The 24,063-nt window shown below is 42.7% G+C and overlaps 1 protein-coding gene across 1 annotated transcript; it reads right to left on the bottom strand.

Moving 5' to 3' along the window:
• Nucleotides 1-14,612: 14,612 nt before the first annotated feature.
• LOC100049429 (protamine) lies at nt 14,613-14,771 on the bottom strand. Its single transcript, NM_001104804.2, is given in 1 exon segment — nt 14,613-14,771. A coding segment is annotated over 1 exon segment (99 nt). The 3' UTR covers nt 14,613-14,672.
• Between the last annotated feature and the right edge of the window lie 9,292 nt (nt 14,772-24,063).

Below are 24,063 nucleotides of genomic sequence, written 5' to 3'. Positions count from 1 at the left end.
AGTCTTAAAACTAAATACTAAAAAAGGAATGTGGCAGTTTGTGTTTGATGCTGCTCCTGACACATACGCGATCCTCTAATGCAGAGACTGACTGCCTGAGATCCCCGCTTGTCACTGATGAGGCAGCGAGAGAACCGGAGATGATTGAGCTGATATCTCTCTGTTGTGTTTTGGAGAACAGAGAAATACCCGTGTGTCAAAGAGCTGCTCTCAAGCTGCTGTCGATGTACTCCTAAATATATGTCTGCCAGTCCCTGTTTATTACCTTGAAACACGTGAAATCAAGGCATCGGTCCGTTCTGACTGACACTCACGTAAAGGGACTGATCAGAGAGGATACAACTGGCCTGAGGGTTAGCCCCGCCGTCAGCCCCTAAGAGTCATGGGAAGTGGGAAATCTTGGGTGTAAAACCATGAGCCAGGAGGCTGTCAGCAGAAGTCAGATCCATTTTGTTTGGCTGCGTTCAACTGAATGTGTTTTTAATCTGATCAGGAGAGGTGCAAACAGGTCAATAACGCAGCCAGTTAGTCGGTTGCATATGGCTTGTTTTCCTGACACGTTGATAAATAAGCTGAGACGTTGAAATGTAATAACATTTCATCAATCATAAGTATTTCGTGCAAAAAGTCAGTCATTTAATTTTAAATAAAATAAAATTAAAAAGCAAGATTTTCTAATGATGGTTAAAATTAATTGATGCTGCACACAACTGAAAGGTAATATATTTAATGTTTTTACTGTGAATATGAATGACTTAGACACCAGAAGGATGCTCTGTCCAGATGTTTGTTTATTTGTTGGTGTAAGGGTCATTGAAAGAGGAATGTTGAGTTACAAAGAATTACCAGTTAAATACTTTTGGATGAACGGTGAAATATTCAGTTGTTACAATCACCAGCATCAACCTCACTGCACGTCACTGAGTAGTTGTGTGTGTCAGAGAGGCAGAGAAAAGAGTGAGAGTGTGTGTGTATGAGATGAGAGAGAGGTGCCTGTGTGAGTGGTGGGGGTATCTGACCTCCAGGGTAGTTACTGTGTTAACTCTGGCTAAACTGTATTTGATGTGTGAATTTTGGACACTTGCCTTGAAATAAACACAAGTACAATACTTGCTGTTCTGTTGCAGGGAAAGGAGTGTGTAATGTAAAAAAATACGTTTTTAATTGCGTGTTTGTGTGTGTACGTCTTGGCAGGTCAATGTGTGGTTTGGCTCTTTGATTCTCACAGCGAAAAAATTTGGCTCTTGGTGTCAAACTAGTTTGCCAAACCTGGTATAGTGGGACGTGTATCAGGATACGTATCGTATCCCAAGACACTGGCCAATACACAAAGCTAATTTGAAATGTTTTGATGCAAAACCAAAAACACCGTCTTAAAGTCGGAAATACTCATACCAAATAGCTGGCATTGATTGATAGGTGAATGTGGTTTTTTTTGTTTGTTTTTTTTCGTTGTTGCTACAAAGCCTCCCCAAATGGAGGCATGCTACATTAGTAGCAAGCCTCTAATTAAAGGGCTTAGTATCTGCGACGGCCAACTCTTCGGCGTCTGCGAACAACACGAGTCCTGCGGACTCGACGTCGTCTGCGGGCGGGGAGAGAGGCCTGCCTGCGCATGCGAGTTTGTCTATGTGCAGGTGGCATGCTTTTAATTGTTAACCCAACTTTGGCAAAGAGCTCCTATTTATGTACAATGAAGGCAATATTTCGATGACATCACATCCTGATGTGTCACAATTTCAGATGAAAGACTGACTGAAAGTTAAGACATGTTAGGACATGTCCGGGCCCAATCCTACACAATATCAAGATACGTATCGTATAGTGGGACGTGTATCAGGATACGTATCGTATCCCAAGACACTGACCAATACACAAAGCTAATTTGAAATGTTTTGATGCAAAACCAAAAACACCGTCTTAAAGTCGGAAATACTCATACCAGACAGCTGGCATTGATTGATAGGTGAATGTGTTTTTTTTTGTTTGTTTTATTTCGTTGTTGCTACAAAGCCTCCCCAAATGGAGGTGTGCTACATTAGTAGCAAGCCTCTAATTAAAGGGCTTAGTATCTGCGACGGCCAACTCTTCGGCGTCTGCGAACAACACGAGTCCTGCGGACTCGACGTCGTCTGCGGGCGGGGAGAGAGGCCTGCCTGGGCATGCGAGTTTGTCTATGTGCAGGTGGCATGCTTTTAATTGTTAACCCAACTTTGGCAAAGAGCTCCTATTTATGTACAATGAAGGCAATATTTCGATGACATCACATCCTGATGTGTCACAATTTCAGATGAAAGACTGACTGAAAGTTAAGACATGTTAGGACATGTCCGGGCCCAATCCTACACAATATCAAGATACGTATCGTATAGTGGGACGTGTATCAGGATACATATCGTATCCCAAAACACTGGCCAATACACAAAGCTAATTGAAAATGTTTTGATGCAAAACCAAAAATACCGTCTTAAAGTCGGAAATACTTATGCCAGATAGCTGGCATTGATTGATAGGTGAATGTGTTTTTTTGTTTTTTTTGTTGCTGCAAAGCCTCCCCAAATGGAGGTGTGCTACATTAGTAGCAAGCCTCTAATTAAAGGGCTTAGTGTCTGTGACGGCCAACTCTTCGGCGTCTGCGAACAACACGAGTCCTGCGGACTCGACGTCGTCTGCGGGCGGGGAGAGAGGCCTGCCTGGGCATGCGAGTTTGTCTACGAGCAGGTGGCATGCTTTTAATTGTTAACCCAACTTTGGCAAAGAGCTCCTATTTATGTACAATGAAGGCAATATTTTGATGACATCACATCCTGATGTGTCACAATTTCAGATGAAAGACTGACTGAAAGTTAAGACATGTTAGGACATGTCCGGGCCCAATCCTACACAATATCAAGATATGTATCGTATAGTGGGACGTGTATCAGGATACGTATCGTATCCCAAAACACTGGCCAATACACAAAGCTAATTGAAAATGTTTTGATGCAAAACCAAAAATACCGTCTTAAAGTCGGAAATACTTATGCCAGATAGCTGGCATTGATTGTTAGGTGAATGTGTTTTTTTGTTTTTTTTGTTGCTGCAAAGCCTCCCCAAATGGAGGTGTGCTACATTAGTAGCAAGCCTCTAATTAAAGGGCTTAGTGTCTGCGACGGCCAACTCTTCGGCGTCTGCGAACAACACGAGTCCTGCGGACTCGACGTCGTCTGCGGGCGGGGAGAGAGGCCTGCCTGCGCATGCGAGTTTGTCTATGTGCAGGTGGCATGCTTTTAATTGTTAACCCAACTTTGGCAAAGAGCTCCTATTTATGTACAATGAAGGCAATATTTCGATTACATCACATCCTGATGTGTCACAATTTCAGATGAAAGACTGACTGAAAGTTAAGACATGTTAGGACATGTCCGGGCCCAATCCTACACAATATCAAGATACGTATCGTATAGTGGGACGTGTATCAGGATACGTATCGTATCCCAAGACACTGACTAATACACAAAGCTAATTTGAAATGTTTTGATGCAAAACCAAAAACACCGTCTTAAAGTCGGAAATACTCATACCAGACAGCTGGCATTGATTGATAGGTGAATGTGTTTTTTTTTGTTTGTTTTTTTTCGTTGTTGCTACAAAGCCTCCCCAAATGGAGGTGTGCTACATTAGTAGCAAGCCTCTAATTAAAGGGCTTAGTATCTGCGACGGCCAACTCTTCGGCGTCTGCGAACAACACGAGTCCTGCGGACTCGACGTCGTCTGCGGGCGGGGAGAGAGGCCTGCCTGGGCATGCGAGTTTGTCTATGTGCAGGTGGCATGCTTTTAATTGTTAACCCAACTTTGGCAAAGAGCTCCTATTTATGTACAATGAAGGCAATATTTCGATGACATCACATCCTGATGTGTCACAATTTCAGATGAAAGACTGACTGAAAGTTAAGACATGTTAGGACATGTCCGGGCCCAATCCTACACAATATCAAGATACGTATCGTATAGTGGGACGTGTATCAGGATACGTATCGTATCCCAAAACACTGGCCAATACACAAAGCTAATTGAAAATGTTTTGATGCAAAACCAAAAATACCGTCTTAAAGTCGGAAATACTTATGCCAGATAGCTGGCATTGATTGATAGGTGAATGTGTTTTTTTGTTTTTTTTGTTGCTGCAAAGCCTCCCCAAATGGAGGTGTGCTACATTAGTAGCAAGCCTCTAATTAAAGGGCTTAGTGTCTGCGACGGCCAACTCTTCGGCGTCTGCGAACAACACGAGTCCTGCGGACTCGACGTCGTCTGCGGGCGGGGAGAGAGGCCTGCCTGGGCATGCGAGTTTGTCTACGAGCAGGTGGCATGCTTTTAATTGTTAACCCAACTTTGGCAAAGAGCTCCTATTTATGTACAATAAAGGCAATATTTTGATGACATCACATCCTGATGTGTCACAATTTCAGATGAAAGACTGACTGAAAGTTAAGACATGTTAGGACATGTCCGGGCCCAATCCTACACAATATCAAGATATGTATCGTATAGTGGGACGTGTATCAGGATACGTATCGTATCCCAAAACACTGGCCAATACACAAAGCTAATTGAAAATGTTTTGATGCAAAACCAAAAATATCGTCTTAAAGTCGGAAATACTCATGCCAGACAGCTGTCATTGATTGATAGGTGAATGTTTTGTTTTTTTTTTGTTGTCGCTGCAAAGCCTCCCCAAATGGAGGTGTGCTACATTAGTAGCAAGCCTCTAATTAAAGGGCTTAGTGTCTGCGACGGCCAACTCTTCGGCGTCTGCGAACAACACGAGTCCTGCGGACTCGACGTTGTCTGCGGGCGGGGAGAGAGGCCTGCCTGCGCATGTGAGTTTGTCTACGAGCAGGTGGCATGCTTTTAATTGTTAACCCAACTTTGGCAAAGAGCTCCTATTTATGTACAATGAAGGCAATATTTCGATGACATCACATCCTGATGTGTCACAATTTCAGATGAAAGACTGACTGAAAGTTAAGACATATTAGGACATGTCCGGGCCCAATCCTACACAATATCAAGATGCGTATCGTATAGTGCAGGGGTGGCGAACACGCGGCTCTCTTGGCCAATGAGCTTTCGGCTCTTTGCGTCTCATCATATTTTCTATATACTGTGCTTCTTTTCATAGTTTTTTCCCTCTTAAACCACACTCAAATTCATCAGAGAGTCTTAAAACTAAATACTAAAAAAGGAATGTGGCAGTTTGTGTTTGATGCTGCTCCTGACACATACGCGATCCTCTAATGCAGAGACTGACTGCCTGAGATCCCCGCTTGTCACTGATGAGGCAGCGAGAGAACCGGAGATGATTGAGCTGATATCTCTCTGTTGTGTTTTGGAGAACAGAGAAATACCCGTGTGTCAAAGAGCTGCTCTCAAGCTGCTGTCGATGTACTCCTAAATATATGTCTGCCAGTCCCTGTTTATTACCTTGAAACACGTGAAATCAAGGCATCGGTCCGTTCTGACTGACACTCACGTAAAGGGACTGATCAGAGAGGATACAACTGGCCTGAGGGTTAGCCCCGCCGTCAGCCCCTAAGAGTCATGGGAAGTGGGAAATCTTGGGTGTAAAACCATGAGCCAGGAGGCTGTCAGCAGAAGTCAGATCCATTTTGTTCGGCTGCGTTCAACTGAATGTGTTTTTAATCTGATCAGGAGAGGTGCAAACAGGTCAATAACGCAGCCAGTTAGTCGGTTGCATATGGCTTGTTTTCCTGACACGTTGATAAATAAGCTGAGTCGTTGAAATGTAATAACATTTCATCAATCATAAGTATTTCGTGCAAAAAGTCAGTCATTTAATTTTAAATAAAATTAAATTAAAAAGCAAGATTTTCTAATGATGGTTAAAATTAATTGATCCTGCACACAATTGAAATGTAATATATTTAATGTTTTTACTGTGAATATGAATGACTTAGACACCAGAAGGATGCTCTGTCCAGATGTTTGTTTATTTGTTGGTGTAAGGGTCATTGAAAGAGGAATGTTGAGTTACAAAGAATTACCAGTTAAATACTTTTGGATGAACGGTGAAATATTCAGTTGTTACAATCACCAGCATCAACCTCACTGCACGTCACTGAGTAGTTGTGTGTGTCAGAGAGGCAGAGAAAAGAGTGAGAGTGTGTGTGTATGAGATGAGAGAGAGGTGCCTGTGTGAGTGGTGGGGGTATCTGACCTCCAGGGTAGTTACTGTGTTAACTCTGGCTAAACTGTATTTGATGTGTGAATTTTGGACACTTGCCTTGAAATAAACACAAGTACAATACTTGCTGTTCTGTTGCAGGGAAAGGAGTGTGTAATGTAAAAAAATACGTTTTTAATTGCGTGTTTGTGTGTGTACGTCTTGGCAGGTCAATGTGTGGTTTGGCTCTTTGATTCTCACAGCGAAAGAATTTGGCTCTTGGTGTCAAACTAGTTCGCCAAACCTGGTATAGTGGGACGTGTATCAGTATACGTATCGTATCCCAAGACACTGGCCAATACACAAAGCTAATTTGAAATGTTTTGATGCAAAACCAAAAACACCGTCTTAAAGTCGGAAATACTCATACCAGACAGCTGGCATTGATTGATAGGTGAATGTGGTTTTTTTTGTTTGTTTTTTTTCGTTGTTGCTACAAAGAGCCTCCCCAAATGGAGGCATGCTACATTAGTAGCAAGCCTCTAATTAAAGGGCTTAGTGTCTGCGACGGCCAACTCTTCGGCGTCTGCGAACAACACGAGTCCTGCGGACTCGACGTCGTCTGCGGGCGGGGAGAGAGGCCTGCCTGCGCATGCGAGTTTGTCTATGTGCAGGTGGCATGCTTTTAATTGTTAACCCAACTTTGGCAAAGAGCTCCTATTTATGTACAATGAAGGCAATATTTCGATGACATCACATCCTGATGTGTCACAATTTCAGATGAAAGACTGACTGAAAGTTAAGACATGTTAGGACATGTCCGGGCCCAATCCTACACAATATCAAGATACGTATCGTATAGTGGGACGTGTATCAGGATACGTATCGTATCCCAAGACACTGACCAATACACAAAGCTAATTTGAAATGTTTTGATGCAAAACCAAAAACACCGTCTTAAAGTCGGAAATACTCATACCAGACAGCTGGCATTGATTGATAGGTGAATGTGTTTTTTTTTGTTTGTTTTTTTTCGTTGTTGCTACAAAGCCTCCCCAAATGGAGGTGTGCTACATTAGTAGCAAGCCTCTAATTAAAGGGCTTAGTATCTGCGACGGCCAACTCTTCGGCGTCTGCGAACAACACGAGTCCTGCGGACTCGACGTCGTCTGCGGGCGGGGAGAGAGGCCTGCCTGGGCATGCGAGTTTGTCTATGTGCAGGTGGCATGCTTTTAATTGTTAACCCAACTTTGGCAAAGAGCTCCTATTTATGTACAATGAAGGCAATATTTCGATGACATCACATCCTGATGTGTCACAATTTCAGATGAAAGACTGACTGAAAGTTAAGACATGTTAGGACATGTCCGGGCCCAATCCTACACAATATCAAGATACGTATCGTATAGTGGGACGTGTATCAGGATACGTATCGTATCCCAAAACACTGGCCAATACACAAAGCTAATTGAAAATGTTTTGATGCAAAACCAAAAATATCGTCTTAAAGTCGGAAATACTCATGCCAGACAGCTGTCATTGATTGATAGGTGAATGTTTTGTTTTTTTTTTGTTGTCGCTGCAAAGCCTCCCCAAATGGAGGTGTGCTACATTAGTAGCAAGCCTCTAATTAAAGGGCTTAATGTCTGCGACGGCCAACTCTTCGGCGTCTGCGAACAACACGAGTCCTGCGGACTCGACGTTGTCTGCGGGCGGGGAGAGAGGCCTGCCTGCGCATGCGAGTTTGTCTACGAGCAGGTGGCATGCTTTTAATTGTTAACCCAACTTTGGCAAAGAGCTCCTATTTATGTACAATGAAGGCAATATTTCGATGACATCACATCCTGATGTGTCACAATTTCAGATGAAAGACTGACTGAAAGTTAAGACATATTAGGACATGTCCGGGCCCAATCCTACACAATATCAAGATGCGTATCGTATAGTGCAGGGGTGGCGAACACGCGGCTCTCTTGGCCAATGAGCTTTCGGCTCTATGCGTCTCATCATATTTTCTATATACTGTGCTTCTTTTCATAGTTTTTTCCCTCTTAAACCACACTCAAATTCATCAGAGAGTCTTAAAACTAAATACTAAAAAAGGAATGTGGCAGTTTGTGTTTGATGCTGCTCCTGACACATACGCAGAGACTGACTGCCTGAGATCCCCGCTTGTCACTGATGAGGCAGCGAGAGAACCGGAGATGATTGAGCTGATATCTCTCTGAAAGAAGGTCCTGTTGTGTTTTGGAGAACAGAGAAATACCCGTGTGTCAAAGAGCTGCTCTCAAGCTGCTGTCGATGTACTCCTAAATATATGTCTGCCAGTCCCTGTTTATTACCTTGAAACACGTGAAATCAAGGCATCGGTCCGTTCTGACTGACACTCACGTAAAGGGACTGATCAGAGAGGATACAACTGGCCTGAGGGTTAGCCCCGCCGTCAGCCCCTAAGAGTCATGGGAAGTGGGAAATCTTGGGTGTAAAACCATGAGCCAGGAGGCTGTCAGCAGAAGTCAGATCCATTTTGTTCGGCTGCGTTCAACTGAATGTGTTTTTAATCTGATCAGGAGAGGTGCAAACAGGTCAATAACGCAGCCAGTTAGTCGGTTGCATATGGCTTGTTTTCCTGACACGTTGATAAATAAGCTGAGTCGTTGAAATGTAATAACATTTCATCAATCATAAGTATTTCGTGCAAGAAGTCAGTCATTTAATTTTAAATAAAATTAAATTAAAAAGCAAGATTTTCTAATGATGGTTAAACTTAATTGATGCTGCACACAACTGAAATGTAATATATTTAATGTTTTTACTGTGAATATGAATGACTTAGACACCAGAAGGATGCTCTGTCCAGATGTTTGTTTATTTGTTGGTGTAAGGGTCATTGAAAGAGGAATGTTGAGTTACAAAGAATTACCAGTTAAATACTTTTGGATGAACGGTGAAATATTCAGTTGTTACAATCACCAGCATCAACCTCACTGCACGTCACTGAGTAGTTGTGTGTGTCAGAGAGGCAGAGAAAAGAGTGAGAGTGTGTGTGTATGAGATGAGAGAGAGGTGCCTGTGTGAGTGGTGGGGGTATCTGACCTCCAGGGTAGTTACTGTGTTAACTCTGGCTAAACTGTATTTGATGTGTGTATTTTGGACACTTGCCTTGAAATAAACACAAGTACAATACTTGCTGTTCTGTTGCAGGGAAAGGAGTGTGTAATGTAAAAAAATACGTTTTTAATCGCGTGTTTGTGTGTGTACGTCTTGGCAGGTCAATGTGTGGTTTGGCTCTTTGATTCTCACAGCGAAAAAATTTGGCTCTTGGTGTCAAACTAGTTCGCCAAACCTGGTATAGTGGGACGTGTATCAGGATACGTATCGTATCCCAAGACACTGGCCAATACACAAAGCTAATTTGAAATGTTTTGATGCAAAACCAAAAACACCGTCCTAAAGTCGGAAATACTCATACCAGACAGCTGGCATTGATTGATAAGTGAATGTGGTTTTTTTTGTTTGTTTTTTTTCGTTGTTGCTACAAAGCCTCCCCAAATGGAGGCATGCTACATTAGTAGCAAGCCTCTAATTAAAGGGCTTAGTATCTGCGACGGCCAACTCTTCGGCGTCTGCGAACAACACGAGTCCTGCGGACTCGACGTCGTCTGCGGGCGGGGAGAGAGGCCTGCCTGGGCATGCGAGTTTGTCTACGTGCAGGTGGCATGCTTTTAATTGTTAACCCAACTTTGGCAAAGAGCTCCTATTTTTGTACAATGAAGGCAATATTTCGATGACATCACATCCTGATGTGTCACAATTTCAGATGAAAGACTGACTGAAAGTTAAGACATGTTAGGACATGTCCGGGCCCAATCCTACACAATATCAAGATACGTATTGTAGAAAATGTATGTTTTAATATCTTATTCTTCATTATGTTATAGCTTTATCTTTAGTGTGAAGTGAACTCATTTTGAACTCATCAGGACTTATTCTCCAGTGACCTTCACTTGTGCTTTGTAGTTGCAGCAGCAACTAGGACTTCTTTGTGCAAATCTAGGAGTTTCCAGAGATGCAATAAATATGTCATGGACTACATTTCTACTATCTGGGTTGAACACCTTATCCTTGGGAAAGTGTTCAGATTCGTGTTCTCATGTGGAGGTTGGAGCTGACTTTTGCTCTGGATACCGGTAAAGGAACCTTGGGTTGTCCAGGAATGATTTACTCTGACCAGATGGGGACTCTTTTGATCATCGGACTGTGTGCGCCGGTGAAAACGGGCCCCCGAGAAGCGGAGCGCATCTGAAGTTGGCAGCCGTCAGCTATTGGCCAGAGGAAGCAGGCGGGCTATCAGCTGACGAATCAGAGGGACCAGGGGCGGAGATCCAGCGACCATGCTCTTTCCGGAAGGCGGAGATTCAAACACATCTTAAAAAGACTGGTTTTAAAGTTTTACATTGTTCTTATGAAAATCTACGAGTAATTCACATGTAACTTGTGCGTCAGTAGATCTTTACTTGAGAATCCAGATATATCTGCATTAATGTTTTAAACTGTGCTTTAGAACTATTGTCAGGGAAATAAACTCCGTGTATTTTTAAACCGGTTGAATCCTTGTTTGTTTTACCACTCTCGACTATCGAACACGCATGGATGGAAAGAACTCAAAAACAGACGATTCTCTTTCCTTCAGTATCGTATAGTGGGACGTGTAAAAGGATACGTATCGTATCCCAAAACACTGGCCAATACACAAAGCTAATTGAAAATGTTTTGATGCAAAACCAAAAATACCGTCTTAAAGTCGGAAATACTTATGCCAGACAGCTGGCATTGATTGATAGGTGAATGTGTTTTTTTGTTTTTTTTGTTGCTGCAAAGCCTCCCCAAATGGAGGTGTGCTACATTAGTAGCAAGCCTCTAATTAAAGGGCTTAGTGTCTGCGACGGCCAACTCTTCGGCGTCTGCGAACAACACGAGTCCGTCGTCTGCGGGCGGGGAGAGAGGCCTGCCTGCGCATGCGAGTTTGTCTACGAGCAGGTGGCATGCTTTTAATTGTTAACCCAACTTTGGCAAAGAGCTCCTATTTATGTACAATGAAGGCAATATTTCGATGACATCACATCCTGATGTGTCACAATTTCAGATGAAAGACTGACTGAAAGTTAAGACATGTTAGGACATGTCCGGGCCCAATCTTACACAATATCAAGATACGTATCGTATAGTGGGACGTGTATCAGGATACGTATCGTATCCCAAAACACTGGCCAATACACAAAGCTAATTGAAAATGTTTTGATGCAAAACCAAAAATACCGTCTTAAAGTCGGAAATACTTATGCCAGACAGCTGGCATTGATTGATAGGTGAATGTGTTTTTTTGTTTTTTTTGTTGCTGCAAAGCCTCCCCAAATGGAGGCGTGCTACATTAGTTGCAAGCCTCTAATTAAAGGGCTTAGTGTCTGCGACGGCCAACTCTTCGGCGTCTGCGAACAACACGAGTCTTGCGGACTCGACGTCTTCTGCGGGCGGGGAGAGAGGCCTGCCTGCGCATGCGAGTTTGTCTACGATCAGGTGGCATGCTTTTAATTGTTAACCCAACTTTGGCAAAGAGCTCCTATTTATGTACAATGAAGGCAATATTTCGATGACATCACATCCTGATGTGTCACAATTTCAGATGAAAGACTGACTGAAAGTTAAGACATGTTAGGACATGTCCAGGCCCAATCCTACACAATATCAAGATGCGTATCGTATAGTGCAGGGGTGGCGAACACGCGGCTCTCTTGGCCAATGAGCTTTCGGCTCTATGCGTCTCATCATATTTTCTATATACTGTGCTTCTTTTCATAGTTTTTTCCCTCTTAAACCACACTCAAATTCATCAGAGAGTCTTAAAACTAAATACTAAAAAAGGAATGTGGCAGTTTGTGTTTGATGCTGCTCCTGACACATACGCGATCCTCTAATGCAGAGACTGACTGCCTGAGATCCCCGCTTGTCACTGATGAGGCAGCGAGAGAACCGGAGATGATTGAGCTGATATCTCTCTGAAAGAAGGTCCTGTTGTGTTTTGGAGAACAGAGAAATACCCGTGTGTCAAAGAGCTGCTCTCAAGCTGCTGTCGATGTACTCCTAAATATATGTCTGCCAGTCCCTGTTTATTACCTTGAAACACGTGAAATCAAGGCATCGGTCCGTTCTGACTGACACTCACGTAAAGGGACTGATCAGAGAGGATACAACTGGCCTGAGGGTTAGCCCCGCCGTCAGCCCCTAAGAGTCATGGGAAGTGGGAAATCTTGGGTGTAAAACCATGAGCCAGGAGGCTGTCAGCAGAAGTCAGATCCATTTTGTTCGGCTGCGTTCAACTGAATGTGTTTTTAATCTGATCAGGAGAGGTGCAAACAGGTCAATAACGCAGCCAGTTAGTCGGTTGCATATGGCTTGTTTTCCTGACACGTTGATAAATAAGCTGAGTCGTTGAAATGTAATAACATTTCATCAATCATAAGTATTTCGTGCAAAAAGTCAGTCATTTAATTTTAAATAAAATTAAATTAAAAAGCAAGATTTTCTAATGATGGTTAAACTTAATTGATGCTGCACACAACTGAAATGTAATATATTTAATGTTTTTACTGTGAATATGAATGACTTAGACACCAGAAGGATGCTCTGTCCAGATGTTTGTTTATTTGTTGGTGTAAGGGTCATTGAAAGAGGAATGTTGAGTTACAAAGAATTACCAGTTAAATACTTTTGGATGAACGGTGAAATATTCAGTTGTTACAATCACCAGCATCAACCTCACTGCACGTCACTGAGTAGTTGTGTGTGTCAGAGAGGCAGAGAAAAGAGTGAGAGTGTGTGTATGAGATGAGAGAGAGGTGCCTGTGTGAGTGGTGGGGGTATCTGACCTCCAGGGTAGTTACTGTGTTAACTCTGGCTAAACTGTATTTGATGTGTGAATTTTGGACACTTGCCTTGAAATAAACACAAGTACAATACTTGCTGTTCTGTTGCAGGGAAAGGAGTGTGTAATGTAAAAAAATACGTTTTTAATCGCGTGTTTGTGTGTGTACGTCTTGGCAGGTCAATGTGTGGTTTGGCTCTTTGATTCTCACAGCGAAAAAATTTGGCTCTTTGTGTCAAACTAGTTCGCCAAACCTGGTATAGTGGGACGTGTATCAGGATACGTATCGTATCCCAAGACACTGGCCAATACACGAAGCTAATTTGAAATGTTTTGATGCAAAACCAAAAACACCGTCTTAAAGTCGGAAATACTCATACCAGACAGCTGGCATTGATTGATAGGTGAATGTGGTTTTTTTTGTTTGTTTTTTTTCGTTGTTGCTACAAAGCCTCCCCAAATGGAGGCATGCTACATTAGTAGCAAGCCTCTAATTAAAGGGCTTAGTATCTGCGACGGCCAACTCTTCGGCGTCTGCGAACAACACGAGTCCTGCGGACTCGACGTCGTCTGCGGGCGGGGAGAGAGGCCTGCCTGCGCATGCGAGTTTGTCTATGTGCAGGTGGCATGCTTTTAATTGTTAACCCAACTTTGGCAAAGAGCTCCTATTTATGTACAATGAAGGCAATATTTCGATGACATCACATCCTGATGTGTCACAATTTCAGATGAAAGACTGACTGAAAGTTAAGACATGTTAGGACATGTCCGGGCCCAATCCTACACAATATCAAGATACGTATCGTATAGTGGGACGTGTATCAGGATACGTATCGTATCCCAAGACACTGACCAATACACAAAGCTAATTTGAAATGTTTTGATGCAAAACCAAAAACACCGTCTTAAAGTCGGAAATACTCATACCAGACAGCTGGCATTGATTGATAGGTGAATGTGTTTTTTTTTGTTTGTTTTTTTTCGTTGTTGCTACAAAGCCTCCCCAAATGGAGGTGTGCTACATTAGTAGCAAGCCTCTAATTAAAGGGCTTAGTGTCTGCTACGGCCAACTCTTCGGCGTCTGCGAACAACACGAGTCCTGCGGACTCGACGTCGTCTGCGGGCGGGGAGAGAGGCCTGCCTGGGCATGGGAGTTTGTCTATGTGCAGGTGGCATGCTTTTAATTGTTAACCCAACTTTGGCAAAGAGCTCCTATTTATGTACAATGAAGGCAATATTTCGATGACATCACATCCTGATGTGTCACAATTTCAGATGAAAGACTGACTGAAAGTTAAGACATGTTAGGACATGTCCGGGCCCAATCCTACACAATATCAAGATACGTATCGTATAGTGGGACGTGTATCAGGATACGTATCGTATCCCAAAACACTGGCCAATACACAAAGCTAATTGAAAATGTTTTGATGCAAAACCAAAAATACCGTCTTAAAGTCGGAAATACTTATGCCAGATAGCTGGCATTGATTGATAGGTGAATGTGTTTTTTTGTTTTTTTTGTTGCTGCAAAGCCTCCCCAAATGGAGGTGTGCTACATTAGTAGCAAGCCTCTAATTAAAGGGCTTAGTGTCTGCGACGGCCAACTCTTCGGCGTCTGCGAACAACACGAGTCCTGCGGACTCGACGTCGTCTGCGGGCGGGGAGAGAGGCCTGCCTGCGCATGCGAGTTTGTCTATGTGCAGGTGGCATGCTTTTAATTGTTAACCCAACTTTGGCAAAGAGCTCCTATTTATGTACAATGAAGGCAATATTTCGATGACATCACATCCTGATGTGTCACAATTTCAGATGAAAGACTGACTGAAAGTTAAGACATGTTAGGACATGTCCGGGCCCAATCCTACACAATATCAAGATACGTATCGTATAGTGGGACGTGTATCAGGATACGTATCGTATCCCAAGACACTGACCAATACACAAAGCTAATTTGAAATGTTTTGATGCAAAACCAAAAACACCGTCTTAAAGTCGGAAATACTCATACCAGACAGCTGGCATTGATTGATAGGTGAATGTGTTTTTTTTTGTTTGTTTTTTTTCGTTGTTGCTACAAAGCCTCCCCAAATGGAGGTGTGCTACATTAGTAGCAAGCCTCTAATTAAAGGGCTTAGTGTCTGCTACGGCCAACTCTTCGGCGTCTGCGAACAACACGAGTCCTGCGGACTCGACGTCGTCTGCGGGCGGGGAGAGAGGCCTGCCTGCGCATGCGAGTTTGTCTACGAGCAGGTGGCATGCTTTTAATTGTTAACCCAACTTTGGCATAGAGCTCCTATTTATGTACAATGAAGGCAATATTTCGATGACATCACATCCTGATGTGTCACAATTTCAGATGAAAGACTGACTGAAAGTCAAGACATGTTAGGACATGTCCGGGCCCAATCCTACACAATATCAAGATACGTATCGTATAGTGCAGGGGTGGCGAACACGCGGCTCTCTTGGCCAATGAGCTTTCGGCTCTTTATGTCTCATCATATTTTCTATATACTGTGCTTCTTTTCATAGTTTTTTCCCTCTTAAACCACACTCAAATCCATCAGAGAGTCTTAAAACTAAATACTAAAAAAGGAATGTGGCAGTTTGTGTTTGATGCTGCTCCTGACACATACGCGATCCTCTAATGCAGAGACTGACTGCCTGATATCCCCGCTTGTCACTGATGAGGCAGCGAGAGAACCGGAGATGATTGAGCTGATATCTCTCTGAAAGAAGGTCCTGTTGTGTTTTGGAGAACTGAGAAATACCCGTGTGTCAAAGAGCTGCTCTCAAGCTGCTGTCGATGTACTCCTAAATATATGTCTGCCAGTCCCTGTTTATTACCTTGAAACACGTGAAATCAAGGCATCGGTCCGTTCTGACTGACACTCACGTAAAGGGACTGATCAGAGAGGATACAACTGGCCTGAGGGTTAGCCCCGCCGTCAGCCCCTAAGAGTCATGGGAAGTGGGAAATCTTGGGTGTAAAACCATGAGCCAGGAGGCTGTCAGCAGAAGTCAGATCCATTTTGTTCGGCTGCGTTCAACTGAATGTGTTTTTAATCTGATCAGGAAAGGTGCAAACAGGTCAATAACGCAGCCAGTTAGTCGGTTGCATATGGCTTGTTTTCCTGACACGTTGATAAATAAGCTGAGTCGTTGAAATGTAATAACATTTCATCAATCATAAGTATTTCGTGCAAAAAGTCAGTCATTTAATTTTAAATAAAATAAAATTATAAAAGCAAGATTTTCTAATGATGGTTAAACTTAATTGATGCTGCACACAACTGAAATGTAATATATTTAATGTTTTTACTGTGAATATGAATGACTTAGACACCAGAAGGATGCTCTGTCCAGATGTTTGTTTATTTGTTGGTGTAAGGGTCATTGAAAGAGGAATGTTGAGTTACAAAGAATTACCAGTTAAATACTTTTGGATGAACGGTGAAATATTCAGTTGTTACAATCACCAGCATCAACCTCACTGCACGTCACTGAGTAGTTGTGTGTGTCAGAGAGGCAGAGAAAAGAGTGAGAGTGTTTGTGTATGAGATGAGAGAGAGGTGCCTGTGTGAGTGGTGGGGGTATCTGACCTCCAGGGTAGTTACTGTGTTAACTCTAGCTAAACTGTATTTGATGTGTGTATTGTGGACACTTGCCTTGAAATAAACACTAGTACAATACTTGCTTTTCTGTTGCAGGGAAAGGAGTGTGTGATGTAAAAAAATACGGTTTTAATCGCCTGTTTGTGTGTGTACGTCTTGGCAGGTCAATGTGTGGTTTGGCTCTTTTGATGCTCACAGCGAAAAAATTTGGCTCTTGGTGTCAAACTAGTTCGCCAAACCTGGTATAGTGGGACGTGTATCAGGATACGTATCGTATCCCAAGACACTGGCCAATACACAAAGTTAATTTAAAATGATTTGATGCAAAACCAAAAATACTGTCTTAAAGTCGGAAATACTCATACCAGACAGCTGGCATTGATTGATAGGTGAATGTGGTTTTTTTTTTTGTTTTTTTTTTCCGTTGTTGCTGCAAAGCCTCCCCAAATGGAGGCATGCTACATTAGTAGCAAGCCTCTAATTAAAGGGCTTAGTGTCTGCGACGGCCAACTCTTCGGCATCTGCGAACAACACGAGTCCTGCGGACTCGACGTCGTCTGCGGGCGGGGAGAGAGGCCTGCCTGCGCATGCGAGTTTGTATACGAGCAGGTGGAATGCTTTTAATTGTTAACCCAACTTTGGCAAAGAGCTCCTATTTATGTACAATGAAGGCAATATTTCGATGACATCACATCCTGATGTGTCACAATTTCAGATGAAAGACTGACTGAAAGTTAAGACATGTTAGGACATGTCCGGGCCCAATCCTACACAATATCAAGATACGTATCGTATAGTGCAGGGGTGGCGAACACGCGGCTCTCTTGGCCAATGAGCTTTCGGCTCTTTATGTCTCATCATATTTTCTATATACTGTGCTTCTTTTCATAGTTTTTTCCCTCTTAAACCACACTCAAATCCATCAGAGAGTCTTAAAACTAAATACTAAAAAAGGAATGTGGCAGTTTGTGTTTGATGCTGCTCCTGACACATACGCGATCCTCTAATGCAGAGACTGACTGCCTGAGATCCCCGCTTGTCACTGATGAGGCAGCGAGAGAACCGGAGATGATTGAGCTGATATCTCTCTGAAAGAAGGTCCTGTTGTGTTTTGGAGAACTGAGAAATACCCGTGTGTCAAAGAGCTGCTCTCAAGCTGCTGTCGATGTACTCCTAAATATATGTCTGCCAGTCCCTGTTTATTACCTTGAAACACGTGAAATCAAGGCATCGGTCCGTTCTGACTGACACTCACGTAAAGGGACTGATCAGAGAGGATACAACTGGCCTGAGGGTTAGCCCCGCCGTCAGCCCCTAAGAGTCATGGGAAGTGGGAAATCTTGGGTGTAAAACCATGAGCCAGGAGGCTGTCAGCAGAAGTCAGATCCATTTTGTTCGGCTGCGTTCAACTGAATGTGTTTTTAATCTGATCAGGAAAGGTGCAAACAGGTCAATAACGCAGCCAGTTAGTCGGTTGCATATGGCTTGTTTTCCTGACACGTTGATAAATAAGCTGAGTCGTTGAAATGTAATAACATTTCATCAATCATAAGTATTTCGTGCAAAAAGTCAGTCATTTAATTTTAAATAAAATAAAATTATAAAAGCAAGATTTTCTAATGATGGTTAAAATTAATCGATGCTGCACACAACTGAAATGTAATATATTTAATGTTTTTACTGTGAATATGAATGACTTAGACACCAGAAGGATGCTCTGTCCAGATGTTTGTTTATTTGTTGGTGTAAGGGTCATTGAAAGAGGAATGTTGAGTTACAAAGAATTACCAGTTAAATACTTTTGGATGAACGGTGAAATATTCAGTTGTTACAATCACCAGCATCAACCTCACTGCACGTCACTGAGTAGTTCTGTGTGTCAGAGAGGCAGAGAAAAGAGTGAGAGTGTTTGTGTATGAGATGAGAGAGAGGTGCCTGTGTGAGTGGTGGGGGTATCTGACCTCCAGGGTAGTTACTGTGTTAACTCTAGCTAAACTGTATTTGATGTGTGTATTGTGGACACTTGCCTTGAAATAAACACAAGTACAATACTTGCTTTTCTGTTGCAGGGAAAGGAGTGTGTGATGTAAAAAAATACGGTTTTAATCGCCTGTTTGTGTGTGTACGTCTTGGCAGGTCAATGTGTGGTTTGGCTCTTTTGATGCTCACAGCGAAAAAATTTGGCTCTTGGTGTGAAACTAGTTCGCCAAACTTGGTATAGTGGGACGTGTATCAGGATACGTATCGTATCCCAAGACACTGGCCAATACACAAAGCTAATTTAAAATGATTTGATGCAAAACCAAAAATACTGTCTTAAAGTCGGAAATACTCATACCAGACAGCTGGCATTGATTGATAGGTGAATGTGTTTTTTTTTTTTGTTTTTTTTTTCCGTTGTTGCATCAAAGCCTCCCCAAATGGAGGCATGCTACATTAGTAGCAAGCCTCTAATTAAAGGGCTTAGTGTCTGCGACGGCCAACTCTTCGGCGTCTGCGAACAACACGAGTCCTGCGGACTCGACGTCGTCTGCGGGCGGGGAGAGAGGCCTGCCTGCGCATGCGAGTTTGTATACGAGCAGGTGGAATGCTTTTAATTGTTAACCCAACTTTGGCAAAGAGCTCCTATTTATGTACAATGAAGGCAATATTTCGATGACATCACATCTTGATGTGTCACAATTTCAGATGAAAGACTGACTGAAAGTTAAGACATGTTAGGACATGTCCGGGCCCAATCCTACACAATATCAAGATACGTATCGTATAGTGCAGGGGTGGCGAACACGCGGCTCTCTTGGCCAATGAGCTTTCGGCTCTTTATGTCTCATCATATTTTCTATATACTGTGCTTCTTTTCATAGTTTTTTCCCTCTTAAACCACACTCAAATCCATCAGAGAGTCTTAAAACTAAATACTAAAAAAGGAATGTGGCAGTTTGTGTTTGATGCTGCTCCTGACACATACGCGATCCTTTAATGCAGAGACTGACTGCCTGAGATCCCCGCTTGTCACTGATGAGGCAGCGAGATGATTGAGCTGATATCTCTCTGAAAGAAGGTCCTGTTGTGTTTTGGAGAACTGAGAAATACCCGTGTGTCAAAGAGCTGCTCTCAAGCTGCTGTCGATGTACTCCTAAATATATGTCTGCCAGTCCCTGTTTATTACCTTGAAACACGTGAAATCAAGGCATCGGTCCGTTCTGACTGACACTCACGTAAAGGGACTGATCAGAGAGGATACAACTGGCCTGAGGGTTAGCCCCGCCGTCAGCCCCTAAGAGTCATGGGAAGTGGGAAATCTTGGGTGTAAAACCATGAGCCAGGAGGCTGTCAGCAGAAGTCAGATCCATTTTGTTCGGCTGCGTTCAACTGAATGTGTTTTTAATCTGATCAGGAGAGGTGCAAACAGGTCAATAACGCAGCCAGTTAGTCGGTTGCATATGGCTTGTTTTCCTGACACGTTGATAAATAAGCTGAGTCGTTGAAATGTAATAACATTTCATCAATCATAAGTATTTCGTGCAAAATGTCAGTCATTTAATTTTAAATAAAATAAAATTATAAAAGCAAGATTTTCTAATGATGGTTAAAATTAATTGATGCTGCACACAACTGAAATGTAATATATTTAATGTTTTTACTGTGAATATGAATGACTTAGACACCAGAAGGATGCTCTGTCCAGATGTTTGTTTATTTGTTGGTGTAAGGGTCATTGAAAGAGGAATGTTGAGTTACAAAGAATTACCAGTTAAATACTTTTGGATGAACGGTGAAATATTCAGTTGTTACAATCACCAGCATCAACCTCACTGCACGTCACTGAGTAGTTGTGTGTGTCAGAGAGGCAGAGAAAAGAGTGAGAGTGTTTGTGTATGAGATGAGAGAGAGGTGCCTGTGTGAGTGGTGGGGGTATCTGACCTCCAGGGTAGTTACTGTGTTAACTCTAGCTAAACTGTATTTGATGTGTGTATTGTGGACACTTGCTTTGAAATAAACACAAGTACAATACTTGCTTTTCTGTTGCAGGGAAAGGAGTGTGTGATGTAAAAAAATACGGTTTTAATCGCCTGTTTGTGTGTGTACGTCTTGGCAGGTCAATGTGTGGTTTGGCTCTTTTGATTATCACAGCGAAAAAATTTGGCTCTTGGTGTCAAACTAGTTCGCCAAACCTGGTATAGTGGGACGTGTATCAGGATACGTATCGTATCCCAAGACACTGGCCAATACACAAAGCTAATTTAAAATGTTTTGATGCAAAACCAAAAATACTGTCTTAAAGTCGGAAATACTCATACCAGACAGCTGGCATTGATTGATAGGTGAATGTGTTTTTTTTTTTGTTTTTTTTTTCCGTTGTTGCTGCAAAGCCTCCCCAAATGGAGGCATGCTACATTAGTAGCAAGCCTCTAATTAAAGGGCTTAGTGTCTGCGACGGCCAACTCTTCGGCGTCTGCGAACAACACGAGTCCTGCGGACTCAACGTCGTCTGCGGGCGGGGAGAGAGGCCTGTCTGCGCATGCGAGTTTGTATACGAGCAGGTGGCATGCTTTTAATTGTTAACCCAACTTTGGCAAAGAGCTCCTATTTATGTACAATGAAGGCAATATTTCGATGACATCACATCCTGATGTGTCACAATTTCAGATGAAAGACTGACTGAAAGTTAAGACATGTTAGGACATGTCCGGGCCCAATCCTACACAATATCAAGATACGTATCGTATAGTGGGACGTGTATCAGGATACGTATCGTATCCCAAAACACTGGCCAATACACAAAGCTAATTGAAAATGTTTTGATGCAAAACCAAAAATACCGTCTTAAAGTCGGAAATACTTATGCCAGACAGCTGGCATTGATTGATAGGTGAATGTGTTTTTTTTTTTTTTTTTTGTTGCTGCAAAGCCTCCCCAAATGGAGGCATGCTACATTAGTAGCAAGCCTCTAATTAAAGGGCTTAGTGTCTGCTACGGCCAACTCTTCGGCGTCTGCGAACAACACGAGTCCTGCGGACTCGACGTCGTCTGCGGGCGGGGAGAGAGGCCTGCCTGCGCATGCGAGTTTGTCTACGAGCAGGTGGCATGCTTTTAATTGTTAACCCAACTTTGGCAAAGAGCTCCTATTTATGTACAATGAAGGCAATATTTCGATGACATCACATCCTGATGTGTCACAATTTCAGATGAAAGACTGACTGAAAGTTAAGACATGTTAGGACATGTCCGGGCCCAATCTTACACAATATCAAGATACGTATCGTATAGTGCAGGGGTGGCGAACACGCGGCTCTCTTGGCCAATGAGCTTTCGGCTCTTTATGTCTCATCATATTTTCTATATACTGTGCTTCTTTTCATAGTTTTTTCCCTCTTAAACCACACTCAAATCCATCAGAGAGTCTTAAAACTAAATACTAAAAAAGGAATGTGGCAGTTTGTGTTTGATGCTGCTCCTGACACATACGCGATCCTCTAATGCAGAGACTGACTGCCTGAGATCCCCGCTTGTCACTGATGAGGCAGCGAGAGAACCGGAGATGATTGAGCTGATATCTCTCTGAAAGAAGGTCCTGTTGTGTTTTGGAGAACTGAGAAATACCCGTGTGTCAAAGAGCTGCTCTCAAGCTGCTGTCGATGTACTCCTAAATATATGTCTGCCAGTCCCTGTTTATTACCTTGAAACACGTGAAATCAAGGCATCGGTCCGTTCTGACTGACACTCACGTAAAGGGACTGATCAGAGAGGATACAACTGGCCTGAGGGTTAGCCCCGCCGTCAGCCCCTAAGAGTCATGGGAAGTGGGAAATCTTGGGTGTAAAACCATGAGCCAGGAGGCTGTCAGCAGAAGTCAGATCCATTTTGTTCGGCTGCGTTCAACTGAATGTGTTTTTAATCTGATCAGGAGAGGTGCAAACAGGTCAATAACGCAGCCAGTTAGTCGGTTGCATATGGCTTGTTTTCCTGACACGTTGATAAATAAGCTGAGTCGTTGAAATGTAATAACATTTCATCAATCATAAGTATTTCGTGCAAAAAGTCAGTCATTTAATTTTAAATAAAATTAAATTAAAAAGCAAGATTTTCTAATGATGGTTAAAATTAATTGATGCTGCACACAACTAAAATGTAATATATTTAATGTTTTTACTGTGAATATGAATGACTTAGACACCAGAAGGATGCTCTGTCCAGATGTTTGTTTATTTGTTGGTGTAAGGGTCATTGAAAGAGGAATGTTGAGTTACAAAGAATTACCAGTTAAATACTTTTGGATGAACGGTGAAATATTCAGTTGTTACAATCACCAGCATCAACCTCACTGCACGTCACTGAGTAGTTGTGTGTGTCAGAGAGGCAGAGAAAAGAGTGAGAGTGTTTGTGTATGAGATGAGAGAGAGGTGCCTGTGTGAGTGGTGGGGGTATCTGACCTCATGGGTAGTTACTGTGTTAACTCTAGCTAAACTGTATTTGATGTGTGTATTGTGGACACTTGCCTTGAAATAAACACAAGTACAATACTTGCTTTTCTGTTGCAGGGAAAGGAGTGTGTGATGTAAAAAAATACGGTTTTAATCGCCTGTTTGTGTGTGTACGTCTTGGCAGGTCAATGTGTGGTTTGGCTCTTTTGATGCTCACAGCGAAAAAATTTGGCTCTTGGTGTCAAACTAGTTCGCCAAACCTGGTATAGTGGGACGTGTATCAGGATACGTATCGTATCCCAAGACACTGGCCAATACACAAAGCTAATTTAAAATGTTTTGATGCAAAACCAAAAATACTGTCTTAAAGTCGGAAATACTCATACCAGACAGCTGGCATTGATTGATAGGTGAATGTGTTTTTTTTTTTGTTTTTTTTTTCCGTTGTTGCTGCAAAGCCTCCCCAAATGGAGGCATGCTACATTAGTAGCAAGCCTCTAATTAAAGGGCTTAGTGTCTGCTACGGCCAACTCTTCGGCGTCTGCGAACAACACGAGTCCTGCGGACTCGACGTCGTCTGCGGGCGGGGAGAGAGGCCTGCCTGCGCATGCGAGTTTGTATATGAGCAGGTGGCATGCTTTTAATTGTTAACCCAACTTTGGCAAAGAGCTCCTATTTATGTACAATGAAGGCAATATTTCGATGACATCACATCCTGATGTGTCACAATTTCAGATGAAAGACTGACTGAAAGTTAAGACATGTTAGGACATGTCCGGGCCCAATCCTACACAATATCAAGATACGTATCGTATAGTGCAGGGGTGGCGAACACGCGGCTCTCTTGGCCAATGAGCTTTCGGCTCTTTATGTCTCATCATATTTTCTATATACTGTGCTTCTTTTCATAGTTTTTTCCCTCTTAAACCACACTCA

Source organism: Oryzias latipes, chromosome 6, assembly GCF_053564925.1.
Source record: "Oryzias latipes strain Hd-rR chromosome 6, Olatipes_Hd-rR_3.1".
NCBI classification, from domain to species: Eukaryota; Metazoa; Chordata; class Actinopteri; order Beloniformes; family Adrianichthyidae; genus Oryzias; species Oryzias latipes.
The sequence above is the reverse complement of the archived record's forward strand: the minus strand, read 5'-3'. Positions and strand labels throughout refer to the sequence as shown.